This window comes from Grus americana, chromosome 7 (assembly GCF_028858705.1).
Source record: "Grus americana isolate bGruAme1 chromosome 7, bGruAme1.mat, whole genome shotgun sequence".
In the NCBI taxonomy this organism is placed as follows: Eukaryota; Metazoa; Chordata; class Aves; order Gruiformes; family Gruidae; genus Grus; species Grus americana.
The window spans coordinates 30,971,627-30,992,427 of record NC_072858.1 but is presented as its reverse complement, the minus strand read 5'-3'; the positions used below and the strand labels follow the sequence as shown (position 1 = coordinate 30,992,427).

Here is a 20,801-nt window from a genome sequence, read left to right as displayed (position 1 = left end):
TGGTTTGTTGTTGTTGGGGGTGGAGTTTTTTGGGGTTTGTTTGGGGTTATTTTTTTAGAAACTTAAAGCAAGGAAGGATATGGTTTTTCTGGCTTACTGCCACTGTTTAATAATGAGTTATAGCCTCAAGATACAAAGAAGAAGCACAAGACTGAGTAGCTCCCCAAGGAGTTATTTTTAGGGAGAAAGTTTATTAGGGAGAAAAAGATGTTTGCTATAAAAAAAAAAAAAAAACCCAAAAAAAACCCACAACCCAAAAAAACCAACAAAAAACCCCAGCACCTGCAGTTGAATAAGAGTTCTTAGACTGTGCAGTGCAGCAGCTATTTTGTGAAGTTATAATATTTGTGGGAAGAAAAAACTGTTTGAGCTTGAAAAACTATTGATGTGCTTCCCTGCAATATTTATGAGACCTTTTGCCTAAATAGGGGAGTATTCAGAACAGGTATGCTTACAGTGCTTGGTGGTTTGATTAGAGAACGATGCAGAGTTAGGAGTTTCTTGGCAAGGTCTGTGAACTCACAATTATCATCTTAAAGTTGTGGGGTCCTTTCAGTGACTTATCTTGTGAAAATGTAGTAAGGTTTTCGTGGCACCCAATGCTTTTTGCCAAAAACCCCACCTTAATTGTCATTTTTGTGTAAGAATAATCTGTCTGAAGTCCAGCAAGAACACTGCTGGGCATTAACAGCTCCAAATTGTGAGGTTTTCATTAGTGGAGGTTTAGTAAAAGTCATGTATAGAAATAATGCAGAGAAGGGCATGTTCTGGTACAACATTCGGAAGGTAAGGAGAAGTAGAATTTCAGAGTTTAAAAAGTGACCTTTGTAGTTATGCATTCTGCATCAGAGCTGAGCTGTGCAATTGCTGGCCCTGCTTCTGTTTTGGGAAGAAATTGTCTTATAGTATTATTATATTGTTTTCAAAGAAGCATAAAGAAAAGGTTGAAGTCTTGACAGCTATGACAAAGTCTGGTGCCATAATGTGTCACCAGATAAGTGATACTGTATAGTCTGTGGTAGTCAGCAAAGCATGGCAGCCACTATTTATATGTCAACTTTAAAAGAGAGGAAGTGTTACCCGAAGGGGAGAGAATATCAGAATTTGACAGCCTGGTAGACATCTGAGGTTAAATGTCATCTTTTGAATAGATTTAACTTCCATATTCATTTTATGTATTGAGATCTGAAATTGCAGCCTTTAAATTCTCATTTTGTTACTTTATGGCACTTAAAAACATTGTGCCTAAGAACAGAACAAAGTTTCCTGCTGAAGTAGATGATGTTAAAGGTTACATCATAATTTTCAATATCTGACTTACAGTGTGCAAATATGTACGTGCATATGCAGCCAACAGCAGGAGAGAGAGAGATGTATCTTGTTCATTTCTTAACCTAAGAAAAGAAAAAAAGTTGACTTTCAGTAATAAGCTGTATATTACTTGGATTCCTCCTATATTATATCAAATGATTTTCATGTTTCCTAGGCTTGCTGTTCTTTGTAAGTTCTTGTTTCAATTTAAAACTTCGGTTTAAAAACCTTGTTTGTATGTTTCCATGGGGAGCTTACATAATGCATGGCAAGTAACTGTGTAGGTATTGGCATTGTTTTATTTTTCCCACCTTCCCTACCCTAAGTTGTTCATCCTTTGAGCATTTGTTTGTTTTAACTTCCTGAGCACTCTTATCCCTTTATATCACTTGGAGCCAGAGAGAATAGAGCAGAGATACTTCCATAGTTATTTTAATGATCTTAGAAGAAAAGAAGTTGTTAGCATTCAAACAATATTTTCAGTTTGGCATTTATGGGGAACAGTATGCTTTGAAACAGAGGTACTGTATTTTCTTCTTCTCATGAAAATTGCCAGTATCTCTTTTACATTCTGAAGTCTGTGTGAAACTTTTCATTGAAGTGCGAATCACAAAGCTTTGATTATATGATTAAAAAGATCACTTTCTGTGATTTCACAATTAGTCTTAAGTGTTGCAGAGACTAAAGTTGATAATACCTTAATGCTGTTTTATTCATTCTGTCTGCTATTGGTTTTGTGTGAAATTAGTAGTAAAACAAATTATTTTCTAACAGTTTTACTTGAAAAATAATATTCTTTAGTTTTAAAGCCACTGTTTCAGAATTTGAATTATTTTATTCTATAAACTGGTAGAGGGTAGTTGTCTCAAATACAGATTCCCTGGATGTAGAGGAAGGAGGGAGGCAGAAGGCTGAACCTTCATCTTCCATTCCCTAGCTGTAGTGCAAGTTGCATGTTCTCTCTGCTTTTTGCCTTAAACACAGCCTACAAATCTAACAGCCAGTCACATCTGGTACCCGGATCCCTAGATTCGGGGGAAAACTACACTACTGCACAGGAAGATGGAGAATGTGCTTTTCTCTGCTTGATCTTACTTCAGCCCATTCGTATGGCAGAATGTGAGACTTTTGAGGGTATGGCATGCTTTTGTGCCGCTTTGCGTATTGCAACTGCACTGCTTTATGTTGCTTTTCTTTTCACAACCTCCCATTCATGTGCCTATCCTAGCTTTTCTTAGAACAGCATTGCCTACCGTAAAGAACATTTTGCACCTTTTAAAAACAGGTGTGTGATACATGAATGGGAGTATGGGTGGGTTCATCATGTTGAGATCAGAACTGGCAGTTGCAACTTAGAAGAGAAATCCTGGACTTTGTCTGAATACATTGGCTTGATACACTTTGGCAGCCAAACATGTCAACAGTGTCAGGAAGGGAATTGAGAATAGGGCAAGGAGGGTTTGATGTGACTTGGTCTTGAGTGTAAAAGCTTTGAGAAGCCTTGTGAAACAGTTGTGTCCATTTTTTTTTTTTTTGAGTGTTGTCAATTCTGGTCTCTCCTTCGCGGGAAGAATGTTAGAGCAGGTAGAGAGTGGCAGCTAAAATAGTCATAGGATCAGTTGTCTTGCATCTTTTCAGTCTCTTCCTGTAACTTCAGCATGTGGGACCAGGCAGGCTGCATCCTTTAACATATGTAATCCAACAGTTGTAGTTCGTGGGGGAACGTGGTAGGGGTGGACAGCAGAAAGTGGCCAGGCTTGCATGCTCTTCTTACGTAGCATTTCCTGTTGCTGCTGCTGAGGACCACTGACGTGACCGAGCAGTGCATTTCATATGTCCTTAATAGGAGTTAAGTAAATTGTTCAGTACTTTTGCAGTTAGGTAGTGATTGTTACCAGTTGAGAACTTGGTTCATTTCTTTGGAAAGAGTCAAATGAGAACTTACTCAAGGTTCCTTTGTAGGGCATTTGGTGACATGTTTTCTCATCTGCAACTTTTGAGAGTTGTTTCTGTGTTTTGATTAGTGCATTATTGCAAGGTAAAATGCGGTGAGGTGCTACCATGAAAAATGCTACAAATTTGCATGAAGCTAATAGGACCTATGTTTTTCTCTCCTTTCTTCTGGATGGGTCCTGTCTTCATAAACTTTTTGTACAGTTGTTATTTCTGAGGTAAAAAGCTTTTTTTTCTTTTCTTTTCTATTCCTGCCTCTACCCCCCACCTCTTCTTTCTTTTTAACAGGTTCTTGAAGATGCGGAGGCTCAACATTTGTTCCAGTCCATTCTTCCTGATATGGTCAAACTGGCACTCTGTCTACCTAGTATCTGCACCCAGGTAAGTCAACAGAGCTAGCTAAACGGTCTGTGGCAGACTACTTTTCTGTAAACTGTGACTAATGGATAAGGGCAAAACATCAGGATCATGTTATGTTCTTAAAAGATAGTTTTTGTGTTGAATGTAGCTTAAGCTTAGGGAGAAGAACAGACAATGCACATCTATGATGACAGAATGTAAAAAAATATATCCTGCTGTCGTATTTTTAGTCTGAACTTCAGTAACACTTTCTTTTCTATCTGCTGGAGTTGCTTCTTGCTTTTCTTAAATGAAATGACCATGAAGCCTTCACGTTTGAAAATCATACTTATAAACTGAAATACTTGAATAATCTTAAAACATCTAGTTTTTTATTTCAGAATTTTTTTTAATCCTAGAAGTAATATTTTCATAAATCCTTTGTTTACTTGGGAGCATATCTTATTCTAGTTTGAGCATCACAATACTTGTGCACATACAAACCGTAACTAATTCTTTATTATTGTTATGGGAACCAGTTCTGTACATTGTAAAGATGGTAGAAGTGCATAGGACTGATCAAGTAAATGAGAATGTATGATAGGTAACACAGTAGCAGGGTAATGACTCTAAATTTTAAGTGCCTTTGTTACAATTTTCTAAATTGATTTTATTGGACAGGAGCAGGGAAAATCTCTCCCTACTTTGTTATGCTGCAGGGGTCCTACAATAGATACATAATTTCAAACAGTATGACTATTTCTTAAAAATTTTTTTACTAGTCACTTGATGGGGAAGTTTTTGAGAATGCTGTGTAGTTTTTGAACACAGTCAAGCACAAGACTTGCAAGTTCATGTAGAAATGCCTTTTATAAAGATAATGTACTGTTAGGCAGTGTAAATTGTGAAGAATTTTGTCACTCATTTTTTTGGTTAGACATAAAGCTAAATTTGTTCCCATATCACATACTGTCCAAAATATCCTTCTTTTATAGGCTTGTAGAACTTATTAGAGAGCTCCTCAGGCTTTTTTTCCCCTCTAGCTGTGTGATTTCAGCCATCACAGTATACCTTGTTAATTAGATAGAAGTCAGAATGAGATTCAGTGAATGAGAATGTAGTAGCTATAAGAATGAAGGAAAACTTGTTTGTTTTGTGGAGTAAGCAGGGCTGTGTATTCAACAGTCTAAATTAGTAGCAATTTCTGTATTCACAACTAAAAGGATTAAAATGTAGCTGCTCAGCTCTCCTTGGAGCTAGGCTAATGATGACAGCCAAGAATATTGGATAGAAGAGGTGAAAACTGTGTTCTCTTTCTCCTGTCAAGTGGATTTATCATAACTGTTACTGGACTTTTTGCCAGTCAGAATGATTTCCCCACCAACACCAGTACTATCACATAATTAAGAAACCCAACATGCCATGAATGTTGTGAGCAAAAATTCCGAATCAGGAGGCTAAAGCCTGATAAAATGGAAGATGTATAACACTTCAGGTTTGTTTTTTGGTTCCTCCCTCCCTCCTTGTTTCTTCTTATATTAAAGAAGCCCTGACTAGAGTCAAATAAAACTCCAAACTGAAGACCAAAGTGAAGCTGAGCTTTTTGCTCATTCTGATTATAAAAGAATGGATAATCATGGACTTTCTGCAAATGTTATTAGTGTTATTTCTTCAAGTAAGATGGAAAAAAATTAAAGCAAGTCATAGGGTGATGATCTGTGATATGACTTCCACCTTTCTTTGTAAAGTATAAAGCATGGTTATTGTAGCTGAAAGCATTCCTTGAGGGTTCTTAACTATGCAGCTGTTGAAAGTGGGTTTTTACTTCAGTTTTTAAGATTGCCCAGGATTTGCAACATCCCATCTATTCCCCCCGCTCCCCCTTCCCCTTGGTTTTGTTTGATAAGTTGTGTTTTCTTGGTCTTTCTTTTTATTATTGATTAGAAATCTGTAGTTTGTCAAGCAAGCTTTATCCAAATTGTCTTGAATAAACTGTTCTTGACTTTAATGGTTCTGCTGATTAAAGGGTTCACCAATGGCCTAAATTACTCTTGCTCTAATTTAACAAATGTAATTTTGTGCTCCTGTTTTTTCTTTTAAAATGGGTATGCTAATTATTTTTCTCTCTCCTTCCCTCCCTCCCCCTCACTTCTTTTATTGGTAGCCAATACCTCTACTGAAACAAAAGATGAATCACTCCATCACAATGTCACAGGAACAGATTGCTAGTTTTCTGGCCAATGCTTTCTTCTGTACTTTTCCACGTCGCAATGCAAAGATGAAGTCTGAGTATTCTAGTTATCCAGACATTAACTTCAACAGGTATGGCACTCTGGAGTAAATGAAGCTGATAACCCTTCAATGAAAATATTATTGTTGTCATTTAGGGAAGAAACTCATTGTTTCTCTCATGTTTGTCATTAATTTCAGTGGTTTCCTTTCTGCCTTTTCTGTTTACCTCTAAGGGACAAGAAAACTATGCAACTACTTAAGAAACAATCTTGTTCCCAGGAAGACATGCTTAATATTCCAAATTTTTCTTTTTTTCATGCATGCACATGCACAGACAAGGTCTTGCTTTGGCATAATTAGGCTGATATGATTCTCTACCTCCTCATAAGCCATTGATCTGTGAATGGTATACATTTCAGTTGTGCTTCGAGTGTTCTATATGTATTTAAACTAAAGGTCAGTGTTTCTTCAACCATTTTTCTGTTGTCTCCTTTGTGTCAGCAGTGGTGATCTGTACATTAAGTCAGATCAATAGGACTTGATGCTTCAGCATCTATACAATCTCTTACCATTTTAAGGCAATTGCAGAGCTGCGTGTTAAAATAAACCTGTCCTTTTTGCTACAAGTTAGCCTAAAAAGGTTTAAAGACCACCATAAGAATTTAATTAAAGATACTCTGATTTCTAAACAAATGCTTATTCTTTTTTCCTCAACACTAGCTTACAGGCATATTTGATTAGGAATTTTTCTTCACATCTTTTATTTTTTTAAATATGCTTATTTCAATTTTAAATGGAGGAAGAGAATGGAGAGATTTCCTGCTGCAGAATATCATGATTCACATGGACTTATAGATTAGAAATGAGAGTTTATTGTCCTCTGCTTACTTCTATACAAGTCTGTGTAGATCAACCTTAAGTTTGTTAGGCTGGAGCTTGGATAGATTATTGATCTAGAGTTTTTCTTATTCCTCTTGTTAACGCATGTAGTGTATATGCTCTGAACACTGAGATGAAATATAAAAATACCAATACCTGTGATCCAGCACACTTGGATACGTGTGCCATAAGAGCTATATTAGACTAGAACTTCCCAGAACAAATTGTCAGGCATGCCGATGCAGTAATAATAGTTTTGGTGCTTGCTGGCTTTAAGGGCTAGCACAGGTTTCTCTATACTGTATATTTCAGAAGAGAGACCAGAAAACTATACTGGAAAAAGGCTCACTGTCTTGGTGTTTATTCCAACAGTGCAGTGGGTTACAGAAGGGAAGTATGGGCGGCCATTGATGCGCCATACAATTTAGCATATTTTTCCACCAATAGTTCATAAAAACAAATAAATGAAAAATACCATCCATGCATTAAAAAAGATTTGTGTTCAGAGCAGTGAAAGAAGACACTAAAGTTCCGGAAAGAATTCTGTTTGCACCAGCTACACATTTCTAGCTGATTTTAAAAAAAAAAAAAAATAAGGACTTTAAGGTACCGGTTTTTGTTGTAACTTAAGCATGTTATAAATCAAGCTGTTAAATTCTCACCAATTACAGAATAAAATACTGTTAAATCACTGGAGTAAATTCATATTCTCTTCTATGAACATTGCACAGCAATGTAAAGTCGCAGTAGTACAGTACTAGTGGTTAATTTGAGGCATAATATTTTTAACTAATTTTAAATAAAAAAGCCTTGGCAAATTATGAGGTAAATAGTTTTCTGCTATAAACTTAAAGAATGACCAGTATAAAGTACTAACTATTTAGGATTTTCTATCCTATTCCAGTCAGTCATCCTTTGTTTTGTGGCTTGGCTTCCTAGTGCTATCACTCATAGTAAGTTCCAACAATGTTATTTAAGAGGGGTAATACAGCAATCTTGCATTATGGATGAGGTAATGCTCAGCTTTTAGTCACATAGGGTAGAAGGCCATTTTTATTTGTCTAAGTGCAAGAATATTGTTGCCAAACTGGAGAAAAGAAGGGAAGTTGATGTCCTTTTGTTCCTGAGGATTAAAAGTGTTTGCTCCTCAGTGTTTGCTAATTTATGTGATTTCTGTGTAATTACAGTTTCATTTTTTTCAGTCCTTTTTTTGCTTAACCATTTGTTGGACCAAAATTCCTCCCCCTCTGCCCCATGTATTTTTTATTTGATAAGCAGATTAGTGAAATAGAATAGAGGTGTGACAGGCAGTGGATAAAATAAAGAAGGAATGTGAGAGGGGGACTATCAGGATAAAAGCAAAAGGAGATTGGAGTGAGTGGTGGAGAGAGTACTACAAGAACTTACAGTTTTCTATTGCAGTACTGTATGTAACCGACTTGAAATCTAAAATGGAGAGGGAGAAGGAGGATGGATAGTATCCATTTTTCTTCCTGTCAACCCTGTATTTTCTCACCCTGGAAAAGTTATTTCTTCAGTAACAAGGACAGAGAATAAAATGTCGTGTTTCCAGCTATTGTTTCAGACTTGTAAATTTGGTCCATTGCAGTGTGTATTTTCAGCTTTTACAAAAAAACCTTTCATGAAGCTAGTTATATTCAAAAGGTAGTAGGCAATGACTGAAGTTAAAATGTTTGTGACTTTTTCCTCTTTGTAACAATGTTTTGATGTAAGAACTTTGGATGCTGCGGCTCTGCTCTGGGATGCTGAGGGATGGGTGTAACAGATTGTTCCACACAGCAACCCTTTCTCCCCAGTGTTATGGTCTGCAGCTTTTTTCAGGCTTAGTTCTTTCCTCAGCATAATTCATTTGCTACATGGCTGTGAATGAATTACTTTGTTCTTTGGGTACAAAAAAAATAACCTGCCACGGTTCCTTGAGAAAGCAAAATTACTGAGTGGATGCTAGCATTTGAGGGAATTTTCCTTTGGCAAATGTGGTGTTCCTTGACTCCACTATGCATGCCCTTTCTACATTTGTACAAAAGGCTTCCTCCTCTCAAATCTTTGAGACTGGGGGAAAAAAAATACTTCTGCCTTAAGTTAGAAACACAAGTGTATAAGCTGTTTCTTGTGTTTTCAGTTTTACACAGCAGTCATTTATCAATTCACTTTATGCAGACTTATATATTAGTACGTTTTTATACACTATAAAATAGTTATGGTTTCTACATTTAAGTGCTGTCTATTCCCTCTTCCGTCTCAGTCTTCTCCATGTTTTATGTGGTATTAACTTGCGTATTGTGACTTCCACTCTTGCTCCAAGATACAAATCTGTCTGACAAAACAGACACTCAGTGCAAGATATTGAGAATTTACTCTTCCTCCCTCTGCTGCCGTTAAGCGTTTTCTGGTGCACCGGTGCTTGGCAATGGTAACTACGATGATGATGGCAAGTTGCTGGAATGCTGGTGGATGTACTAATAACTGCAACTGATAAGGAGGAAGGCCGTTTTATGTGTTAGTATTAACATAAATCATCTGTGCTTTACCTGTCATCTCTGGTTTGGTCTTGCCAGATGAGATGAGAAAAAAAGTGAGCATTTCTCTTTTCACGCTGAAACACTTACTTCAACAGTATGTTGTGACACTGACCATCTATTTTGATTGTTCATCATGCTACAGGCTGAAAGTCACTTGTGGATAATTAAATACTTAGTAATTTAATTAAATTCTTCCCTTTTGTACTTGGCAAGGATAGGCCTATTACGATTCTTAAGTCATTAATACCATAATTCATTAAAAATGTAGTTAATAAAATGGCATCCATAGTTTAACTTTGAAAGCTTGAACATTTATGAATTTTAGTAGATAAAATGACATCTGTTCAGTGGCCGAACATTAGATCATACTAAATAGCATAAAATACTGCTTCTTTTCAAAATATCAAGTGAAATGTAAAAAGCTCAATTTTTCTTTTTTTTTAATGTTTTTATAATATATAACATGGAAATTGATTGAGCAGGTTTACGCAAAAATATCCCATCAGAAAAGAAAAATAATTTGCCATTTATTTCTCTTACTGATAAATTTTTCACAGAAATTGCATGCTGGTTGAATGTGGAGCATGAATTGCATTGACTCTTCTGAGATCATCTCTACAAATACGATGTTGCTTTCACAGTTAAAAGTAGTTTCTTATGGTGATGCTTATAATTAATCTTTGTGAATAGTTTGTGGTTTAACATAGCATTTTCATAAAAAGGGAGAAATGGTTGTTGTCCCTCGCCTCTGGAAATGTGTTGAAGATGAGATTGAACTGTCATAGAATTATTTTTGTTGGAAAAGACATTTAAGATCAAGTCCAGCCATTAACCTAGCACTGCTAAATCCAACCACTAAACCACGTCCCTAAGCAACTGCTTTCTTGCATTTATTTTTGAGAAGATAACGAAATGGATACAGTCCACTGTCACACAAGACATTGGTCTGTGGAGTCTTTTTTCTCCACAACACACCACTCCACCCCCCCACCCCCCCCATTGACCAAGCTATAGAATTTGGTAATTTAGGAAACTCCCTAGTTTGATTATATGTAAAAGCAAAATACAAGGAAACCAATTCTACAATCTTGAGTCAGTGTTCTGGATGACCAAAAAGGAGACAGGCTTGTCAAGGACCTGCTTTGCTCTGTGGACCTGCTGCAGATCCATTCTTAGCTGTTGTGTCAAGTTACAATAACTCCTCTGTTTTCCTTTTGCAAAAAGCTACCATAGTTGAACTGGAGATATTACGCATCTGTAATAGCTCCCATCAAAGCAATTGAGGTTATATTCATAATTGAAGGTTGTATGTCTAACGACATAAGCCTGGTAGATCTTTTGACCTATATATTAGTGGATGCTCTGGTCTGAAACCACCAGTATTCCACTAGGACTGAATTTCTTCATCTCTATCAAACAAACCTTTCAAGTGATTGGAAATGAGGGGAAAAAACCCACTAGTTAAGACATATATGTCTTTTATGGAATGTATAATATATGAAAGGAAATGGGCAAACTGTATAGTACATTTATGCAGCAGAATTGAAATCTGATTTACTAGTAATGCAATTGTCTCTTCATAAACAACATCAATTTTGCAACATTAATGAATATTCTCTGGGGAATAAATTATCTAGCAACTTTGAGAGAACTTGGTTTGGATGGAGAGATGCATTGCTTCTCTGAAAAGTGATTCTAGGTTTTCTGAGCTTATAGACACTGATCCTACAAAACTGCTTCTGTTATGCCTGCCTTAGGTCTATGTTCTAATTAGTCTGGGATGGAATACTTAGACTATAATTTTCTGAAAAATTTTAAATCAACATTTGTGTGTGGTAAATGATGAAATACTCTTTAAATCGACAACTTTAAAAGGACACTATTCTTAGCAAAGTAATTATGCCAGACTTGTTATAGTGATTAAAACAGTACTCGATCTTCGATCTGAATACTTTGTTAGCTTAGTAAATACAGACATTTAGTCCAGAACTTAGTTGTACCATGCTGTGGGATGCCTTTCTTTTTAGAACCTCATTTTACCCTGCTATTCCTTGGAGTCGAGTACTTGGAGTTAGCATCTTATTTCCAAAGTCAAGTATCAATCTGATGAATTTTAAGACTCATAAATCACCAAAATATTTTCTTAAAACAGGTTTACAATGTTCCAAGTTACTTGCCACGATAAACGAAAATACAAAATGAAAAGCACAGAGAATAACAATGTGAGTGTGTGAGATGGAAAGATAGCTTTTGCATCTAGATTACCAACAAAATTACATTGCTCAATTTTTTTTATTTATACAAATCTTAAAAGTCACTATTTAATCTAAAGATGTTCTAACTAAACCCAACGGTGTTGAATAGTACGATGTTCTTAAATAACTTTGAGATGACAACAGCTCGTACCTATGACATATGACAGTTAGTAAGAAATTGCCTATGAGATTTAATTATTTATTGAATGTATTGTTTTTCTCCTACTTGATACCAAGGGAATTCAAAAAACTCTAAATTACTTCCTATATAAACTGATAAAAGGAAGGCAGTTTTAATACAGAAAGGTAGAATTGATGTTGTTAAGTGGAAGACACATACACTAGGCACCAGAAAAGCAGAACTGAGGTTGCTGTATCTGACTTGTGTAAGGTAGAGCTACGCTTTCCTATTGGGAAGTGCAAGATGTGGACAGGGGCATTTCCTTTTGTGCTCTGAGCGCTAGTTATTTTGTTTGCCTTTCATCTCTCTGGGAGGAATTTCTCATCTGGATTATTTTGCTTTTGATATCTATAAATAAGTCCAAATTTCATGAATTGAAGTTCTGATATTCTGAATAGCCTTACTTTTAGTTCTCACTTAAAATATTTTTCAATGGCTGCAGGACTTTACTGGAAAGGGTTTGTACTTTATATTGGATATAAGATTTTCCCATTTTAAATTTGCTAAGGTTTCCTCATCTTAGCTTATGTAATTGACATTTAAGTATTTAAAGCTGTCTAGGGCAATTGTCTCAAACTTCTTTGATCACACATACCTATCAGTAAAAAATTTTTGAGCATGCACCCCCAATATATGCATATTTATTTACTTGTGCTACTGTACTAATATATTCTAAAACATGCACCAAAAAATAAATTAAAAAAGCATGAGACAAAGATGAAATAAACACTATTTAATTTTTTTTTTTTTATTTTATGAATGGTACAAAAGTATTTTATTCCTTTATTGTAATGGATTGTCTTGCTCACCCTCTGGGGTGCTTTGGAGACCAGAGTGGGTCTGAGGTATTGTTAATAACAAAATACAGGTATGTAAGCAGGAATGAAACATTGTCTAATTCATTTACACAGGAGTGTAAATGGTAGCAATGAAACACTTGTTGCAGCTCTGTTCTTCATAAAAAGTCCTTTATCAGTAAGTGACTGGAACTATCCTCCATCTCTTTCATTGAAGTGAAGCTGTAGTGATGCAGCACTCTGGTTTAAAAGGCAGATAAATATTTCTGTATGGGGAGGGGAACCCTAATCAATTGAAAAAGCTTTCTCTGGAAGTACTTCAGGCAAAGGAAGCAAGTAATTAATGTTATTCCAGTTATTCCTATATGGTAGGCTGAATTACTTCCATATATTAGAGAGAGAGAAAGAGATTGTTCTCTATCCTGTGCATTCATGTGATAAGCACATGTAATTATATATGCATTCCAATGCTTATGTGATATTTTCTCTGTGCACATTAATGCATACAGATTTCCTAGATATTGGATACACTGATATCTATAGGTAGTCCTTAATATGCATGTGACTGAAGTTACCTTGAGCATAATTGAATAAAAATGTCAAATAATATTGTGACAGAACCCATACTGAAACAAAGTGTTTTGATCAACTATGCTTAGCATTGCAAATCAAAGCTTAAAAAAAAAGACTTCATTAAAAACATGATACTGTTTTTGGAAAAAAAGAGTTTAATTTTTCTCTTCTGGTTTTAGAAGTAGTCATCCCCCACTGAGAGAAAGATGTAAGAGATGCTTCTGTGTGCTCCCCAGTGCAACTGACGTAATCCTAAATGATGAGTTTATTGTGCTGTTCAACACTAGATCAGTTTTGCCTTTAGGGTGCTGTGTATCAGTATGAAATTTTAGTGGTTCCTGTTGAAATTGCTAACAATTGAGAATGCTCAGCCTTTTAATAAAAGTAGCCCTCAATCATATGGAGAGTAATACAAGTTTGACAGTAACATACGTAAGCATAGTATTTCCACCCCTGCATGTATACACCAGATAAGCTTAGGCTTGAAATGCACCAAGATAGAAAAAGCAAGATTCCTGGTTTATTTTTTTCCCCAAGCGTTTTGCCATTCTATACATTAGACTAAAGCTTTTTTCTTTAGATTGAAGGTCATGTCAGTATTTTCATTTCTGCCTTAACTTGCCATCCTTCCCCCTGCTCAGTCCCTTTACTGGGTGAAATTCATCTATATGAGGTTTTAGTAAAATGTCTTGCACTTGCTCAGATGCAGTATTATCTTCAGTGAGATCACGCTAAAATATGAGAAACAGTACGAGTGTGTCTTCAACTATAGTAGTAAAGAAAAAGGCACTTTTTAGTGGCTGTGGTAGGTAAGAAAAAGCACAAGTAGTTAACTGTGGGGACCACAGTTAGAAATTTGTCTATGCACACTTTTGCAATCAGTGCATGTGAAATGCTGTGGATTTATGGGAACTATTCTTTGAAGTACGATCCATATTGCAAATTTTTGCATATTGTTACAGTGTGGACAGCTTTCTGAGTTTTATGAGAGGTTCCAGTTTCAATTTAAAGACATGGTTATAGTCTTTGCAAAGTAATGCTCAAAGGAAGCCTGGCCTGGGATGGGAAGATAGAGGCTGGGGATGGAAACACTGATATTGAAATCAGTTAACTGGGAGGTTAAACCGCATGATTGTAATGGTTCCTTCTGCTTGTAAAATTACTGGAGCCAGTTCTTCGGGTAACATCAAGGGATCAATTTAGCTCCTTGGAAATTAAATTTTACAGGTAAATGACTGTATTATAATTATACCTCAATCGGAAAGAACGTATTTCAAAACTGTTTACTTAACCTGGCTCAACTTTTCCCTAGTAAACTATATGCATGCCAAGGTCATTTTTGTGTAGCTCTTAATGTTATTAAATCCTGTTCATGTTGCATCATTGGAAGTGCACCCTTTGAAGTACCTTGCTACTTGCCAAGATACTTCTAAAAATCTATAAAACATTGTGTGAGCATGGATTACTCCTACGTGTCTGTATTTGATGTGCAGTCTTTGCTTCTGTTCTTCCTGAAAAGATGACACACTTGTGCAATAATGCTGAAATTACCATGTTAGTGTTTGGTTACAGAACTGTGTGCACCACTGCCTGAGGCACTTGTCAAAGGACTCGGGAGCAGGTTCTTTAGAGCTTTCAGCTGCAGCTTTCTAAGGTGAAAGTGCTATTTGAAAATAAGACAATTTTGAGTTTGCAGTCAATGAGACTGCAAAAACCCAAATACTGATTACACTTTTAAAATGCTTTTTTCCACCCTAAAATTTTATGAAAATGCTAATGCAAAACATGCCTGTATTTTTGTAATAATTATTGAAATAGTGTAAACAATTGCCTTGTAACTTTACCGTATGTTTACTGACAGTTGTTGAGTAATTTTTAAATTTTTTTTACATTTTTCCAATACAAGTTCTTATTATTTTTAATATTTTATTTCTCATATATAGGATTTCTCTTCAGAACAATTGAATTAGGTGTCTGAATATTTGCTAGAAGAGTTTTCATTTAGCCACAATGACTTTAACAATCTACTTTGTGTTTATGACGTTGTTCACACATCTACCTTATTATGTTTTTAAATCTCTGATCCTGATTCCTCAGAATACTTAAGTGTTTCTCTATAGAGGTCCTTTATTTGATTAACATTGCCGCTACCCCAGCTGGAAGCTGGAGAGCCAGAGATGAATTTACAGCTGTGGTGATCAGCCCTGTGAGTTTTCTTAGCTCCTGTATCTGCTAAATTGAAGTTAGGTGCATGGCAGTGGGAACATCTTGTACAAAGCAAAACAGCTTACATATGCAGTTGCCAGTAATATTTCAATTACTTCGACTGAAAGTGGGCTTGCAGTGCTTTGCATTTGATTTACAGTGCACTTCATTTGGATGAGTTCTTTAATTGGAATGAATGGGGTTTGGCCTTGGGTGGTTCTGTCAGGAAATTGATTATGTGGTTTCCACTTAACTTTTTTGAGTGTTTTTTTTAGTAGGATCTGTGTCTCAGAGATTGATGAATAATTTTATTCAATATCTTATTGATGCCCTCATCTAGCTTTGTTCTTCAAAATAGAGATATTTGCTTCAGAAAGAAAACTTCTCATAATGTTGCCTAATTGATCATTTTGGAATTAAGGTTTGAGGTAAAATCTTCATAGCTTTGCCATGTTACATCCTCACTTAGTAGAGCAGGACTGGACCATTTTCAATTGTTGTAAATAAATATCACTTGCTTTTACTGTTGCATTCACAAAGATGACTAGTTACTTTGTGCTGCACTTAGGGATGCTTGGCTGCCTGCGTGTATGGAGGGGGAGTGTTGTGTTTTTCTCTTGGGCTTTTCTTCTGACTTTTTAGCTTGGTGAAAGTCTTACGAATCATTGATGTCATTGTGATATGATTTCTGTGGAAATTTGAAAGAACATATGAAGCAATCAAATTAAACTGAATGACTATCAAAACCTTAATTAATTAGATACTGTGAGGGTTTAAGGCTAATTCATAGCCCATTAATCTGTGAGAATTTTGGCATTTCAAACAAATTCCTAATGTTGTAAAGCACTTTTACTTGAAATAGCTGAAGACGAGTTCCTTGGTCTGGTTATATGAAAATATGGAAGTAATATACTAGTATATTATAATATACTTGCATTTTGTAAACATATGTGTATATAATAAAACACATATTTGCAGATAGCCGTCTTCATTTTGCCACTAGCTCACTAATAAAGGTGAATTCTCTGCACAGAAAATAGGAAGTAATTCCAAGCATATTAATCTAGGACACGGTGTCTGCAACTTGCCATAAATGGCGATCCTTTTATGAGTGCGTTCTCTTTTAAATAAACATAATTTTTGGTCAATTCAGTCCTAAACTGTGTGTGCAGGACTCATGTTGCCCGCTTTTTTTAATAAATAAATAATTTTTGAAAATGTATTTTTCTGTATTTAACAGTGGCTTGTCAGAGAGAAAGTACAATTTATTTTACGTCATAGATAAGAAAAGCAAATACTGTGAAGAGGAGAAGGGTGATAAGAGCTCTTGTGCTAACTGCTGTAGAAAATCTGATGCATGTAGTTACTGGATGCATATAACTACTAGGTCAAAATACAGATAATTTTGAATGCCACAGTGTTGTTCTGTTCCCACTATATGGCGTATCACTTTACAGCAAGGGATGCCTGTGTCGGAACCCAGAGCATTTCAGATTCTTTTGTGTCGCCCTGTGGTTTTTACCCTGGCATATAGGACTAGAACAGAAATACAGATTATTCTCATTATTGTAATTATAGGTGGTTATCACAGCTTTTAACAAGAGAAAAGACATTCCGAACACTTCAGATTTAAAAAAATATTTGGTTGAAATTCCCTACTTGGCAGAGTGACTTCATTTTGATGAGTAATTGTAATGGATGAAACCAAGTTCATCTGCCTTGCCATAGCCTTTTAGCTTGATCTGACTTATTTCAGGCACAGCTTTTCCAATTCTGGACTTCTCCTGCCCAGTCTCCTAGTTATGCCGAATCATGTATTGCTTGTGCGACATGAAGAACTCTCTCCTCAGAGTTTGCAACATAAGCAAGATTTCAATTTGATGTAAAGAGACAAACAACTAGTAAAAGCGTGACTGGGCAAAGAGATAAATTAACCAGTTTAAATGAGACTTCGCGATCAAAGGTGAGAGATAATTTAGGCAAGACCTGCACACACGCACATACACAAACTCTTTCTTTTATGAACCCTTCATTAGTTGTGCAAGCACAACCCCTTGATAGAATTTGCAATTTGACCTATTTTAAAATAGACTGTTTAAGTCCCAATTGATTATTCAAAGAATAAAAAAGTTTCATATAACCTTTTTAACCCTTTTAAAATTTTCTCTGACAATATAGATTTTGGGTGAAATTGATCTCTTCAGCATATATATTTCATAAGAATTTTTAAATACTGAAAAAATCTGGGTCACTACTAAAAGCTAAATTCACCTGACGGCATTCTGGTTTTAAAGGCAGGTTGTCATTCCAGTGCATGGAAACAAATGAATAATGTTGTGTCATTCCTTTACTTAGACTGTTTATTGGGGGAGAATCTTACATCCTCAGGGCTTTCACTCTATCAGACATCTTTTAGTGAACTTCCTACTCAAAGCATATTATTTCTGAAGTCGATTCTGTTCTTCCTTCCGGATAAATTCCATTATGTGCTGTCAATAACAATGCCTTGTCACTTGTTGGAAGTGAAATTAAGTAATACGTGTTCAAGTTGCTGGAAGATAGATGATGCAGTAAAAGTATTTCAGCTAACCTTAAAAGAATACATTCACTTAATGGCTAAAAATAGGATGCTTCTTTTTAATGCTTAGGTTTTTACAAATGAATGTTAGAATGCCTGTAGTAGCCCAGTGGATGAAGCCATTTCTGTTGGGGGTAGGTTCTTTTCTTTAGAAATGCTGCTGGTGCAGTGCAACTCTTGAAAGCAATATGGTTGCATTAATTCTTCTCTGCAACTCACTGAGCTGAGAGTAGGGTAAGACGTTTGGATCTTGGAGTGCTCAACATACATATTGTCACCCCTCAGACATTTATTTTAATCCGAGCCAGTCTGTTTCAAATAAAACTAGTAGCTTTCTGGGGTGTTCATATTGAAATTGTATTTTTTTTATATTACAAAATCAGTATGAGTGAGATCGATGTTCACTTAGTGTTTTCATCAGCAACTTAGCAAGTGAACTTGTTACTCCTGAAGACCTGTGTTACAGAGGGGCTGTCTAGAGACTTAATTTCCACAGTAGAGTATCTAAATGCAAGGATAATTGAAATACGTGCATAATAGTTAAAAAATCAAATCACAATTAATAAGTAGCCTAATTACACTATATCCCTGAAATCTAATTAATTGCTTTTATTTCTTGTTTTTCAGATTGTTTGAAGGACGGTCACCACGGAAGCCTGAGAAACTTAAGACCCTTTTCTGCTATTTTAGGAGAGTCACAGAAAAAAGTATATCCTTTACTCTTTTTTTTTTTTTGAGCTACAAAGCAGATACATGAAAAATTTAATCCCATTAGATTTAGAAATGACTATGCATCATTATGATGGAAGTGTGTAACAAAAGCCAGCTTGCTAAGTACACTGATATTCATATTAATGTCACTTCTCATATGGATGATGCATGCAATTAATTTGTTTTGTACAGAGCTTATTCTGTTTTCTTTTTTCTGAGAGAGAGATATATTGGGGGGATGTAAAATATATACAGATATATTTTCACCCCCCTTATACACAAAAATAAAAAGTGTCTATACAGATATGTATATGTGCATATATAAATATATGTATAATGTTTGTAATGTATGCAACTACTTGCTGCACCGCATCAGAGTGAGAATGTAGAGGGAACTTAGTACCATACGTAGTCATCAAAATCACAGACTTAAAGATTCTGAATCAAGCTTCAGATTATGCACGTTTAGTCCTTTGACTAGAACATTTGTAGTTCTGAGGGATTTTCCCCTACTTGTGTTGATACTTCAGGTTTTTCTCTTCTTTTATCCCAAAGCAATGCTGCTGTGAGGTTTGCCCAGTTAACTAAAACAACTGATAGCAAGACATGAGATATCCCAAACTCTTTTAGAAGTTAGTATGATATTTTTTCTTAGTGTGCATAGACAGATCTTCTGTTGTTAGCGTAAATTTGAACATCTGCATAAGCTTTCAAAAATAGATTTATTTTTGTGAGAACTGTATCAGAGCTTTTATATTGTATTTTGGAAAAGAAAGAGATTTTACTGCAGTAGCATACATCACATCTGCAGCAATATCCTTACTATAGTATTTTTTTAAAGATTTTTTTCTTTACATGCCAGTATTTCACTGTTAGCTTCATATTCTCAGAAGGATTTGTTTTAAAAGAAAGCCAGCTTTAAGCTATTAAATATAAAAATCCCTTTACTTGCTTCAGTCCATCTTCAGTTCATCATTTTAATTCACCACAAATTAAATGCAGCTACATCCTGTTTCAGCTATCAAACTTTCAGCAATGTCAATAGAACTAAACCTCTGAGGTAAAAAGTAAGTTGTGATCTATTTGCTGGACTGAGAAGAGATAGAGTATACTAGCTTTTTTAATACTTGAGTAATAATGTTTTCATGTAAACCAAATCATAAATTTATGCAGCTGTCCCTGACCCCCTGTGCATATGAAAACTGTTGGCAACGTGCTTTATGAAACTACTGTATTAGGTTTCTTAACATTGTAACTTTAAATAATATTTAATGACATTCTTGAGTGCTCTTTTCTTGAATTAAAAATTCCTATCATACCTTTAAAAGAGCCCATTTCTTGTTCTTTTTTGTCCAACGAATTAGTAAGACTGAAGTAACCTAGCTCTATAAATTACTGCAGTAATTTTGCCACTCTTATTATTGTAAATGGTAATTGAACTCCTTGTAAAAGAATACAGTGGAGACTATATCAGCTGAGGACTTTTGTGCTCAAAAGGTGAATGCTTAATTTATAAAATATTGCTGCTGATACTAGAGTTCCCCTGTGAAAATCACTTGATTACTGAAAGCTGTGCACTTTTTTTAAGAGCAAGCAACTCTTTTTTTTTTTTTTTTTTTTTTTTTTTCCTCCCTAAACCGCTATAATTTTGAAGAAAAGCAGACGATTATTTAAGGCTTTTGGAAGGATACATTTGTGCTTTACATACTGTTTTGAATGTTTTTCACAAGCCAGCGCAGTAGACTTATTGGAGCGAAGAAACAAGTCTCAAATGAAGTTTTTATTAGGATGACATCACCTAACAAAAAGTTGATATTTTCTTTCTGTTGCAAAGCTGAAATTTTTTTAGTAGAACAAGGAGAGAAGATGATAATGCATCCTTCCTGCAATGAGCAATGGCTACTCTTTTTCTCTTGAGATCAGGCATCTTTTCTGAGTTGGAATACAGTGAATTTCACTAGCATCGTGGCAGGGCTGAAAACAGCTTGATTTGGAATCCACTAACACTGCATCTTTATTGACATAGTAGGACTTTCTTGGAAATACGAGCTGCTGCTTCATCCCTCCGTACGTTGAGTACTCTGTGCATTGCTTGTTAACAATGAACAGTAGTCATCTCTAAAGGTTCGCAATTTCTTTTTTTCTAAGTGGCAGCACATTTTACTTCAATTATTGAGTCTTTCCTAGTAGTGAAAAATCACTTAAGAAATAGTTTTTCCTTGATCTGGAAAAAGAAAAATGCTC

At 35.5% G+C, this 20,801-nt stretch overlaps 1 protein-coding gene across 3 annotated transcripts in view; it reads left to right on the top strand.

The window, feature by feature from the left end:
- Window positions 1–20,801, top strand: part of PARG (poly(ADP-ribose) glycohydrolase) — a 67,393-nt gene that overhangs the window by 26,981 nt on the left and 19,611 nt on the right. For all 3 annotated transcript variants that reach the window (XR_008577876.1, XM_054831888.1, XM_054831887.1), the window contains exons 8-10: window positions 3,553–3,645; window positions 5,768–5,925; window positions 18,474–18,553. Coding sequence is in view for 2 of the 3 variants with exons in the window: in XM_054831888.1 (XP_054687863.1) it covers window positions 3,553–3,645; window positions 5,768–5,925; window positions 18,474–18,553 (331 nt within the window). In the remaining variant the exon portion in view is untranslated. The remainder of the gene's footprint in view (window positions 1–3,552; window positions 3,646–5,767; window positions 5,926–18,473; window positions 18,554–20,801) is intronic.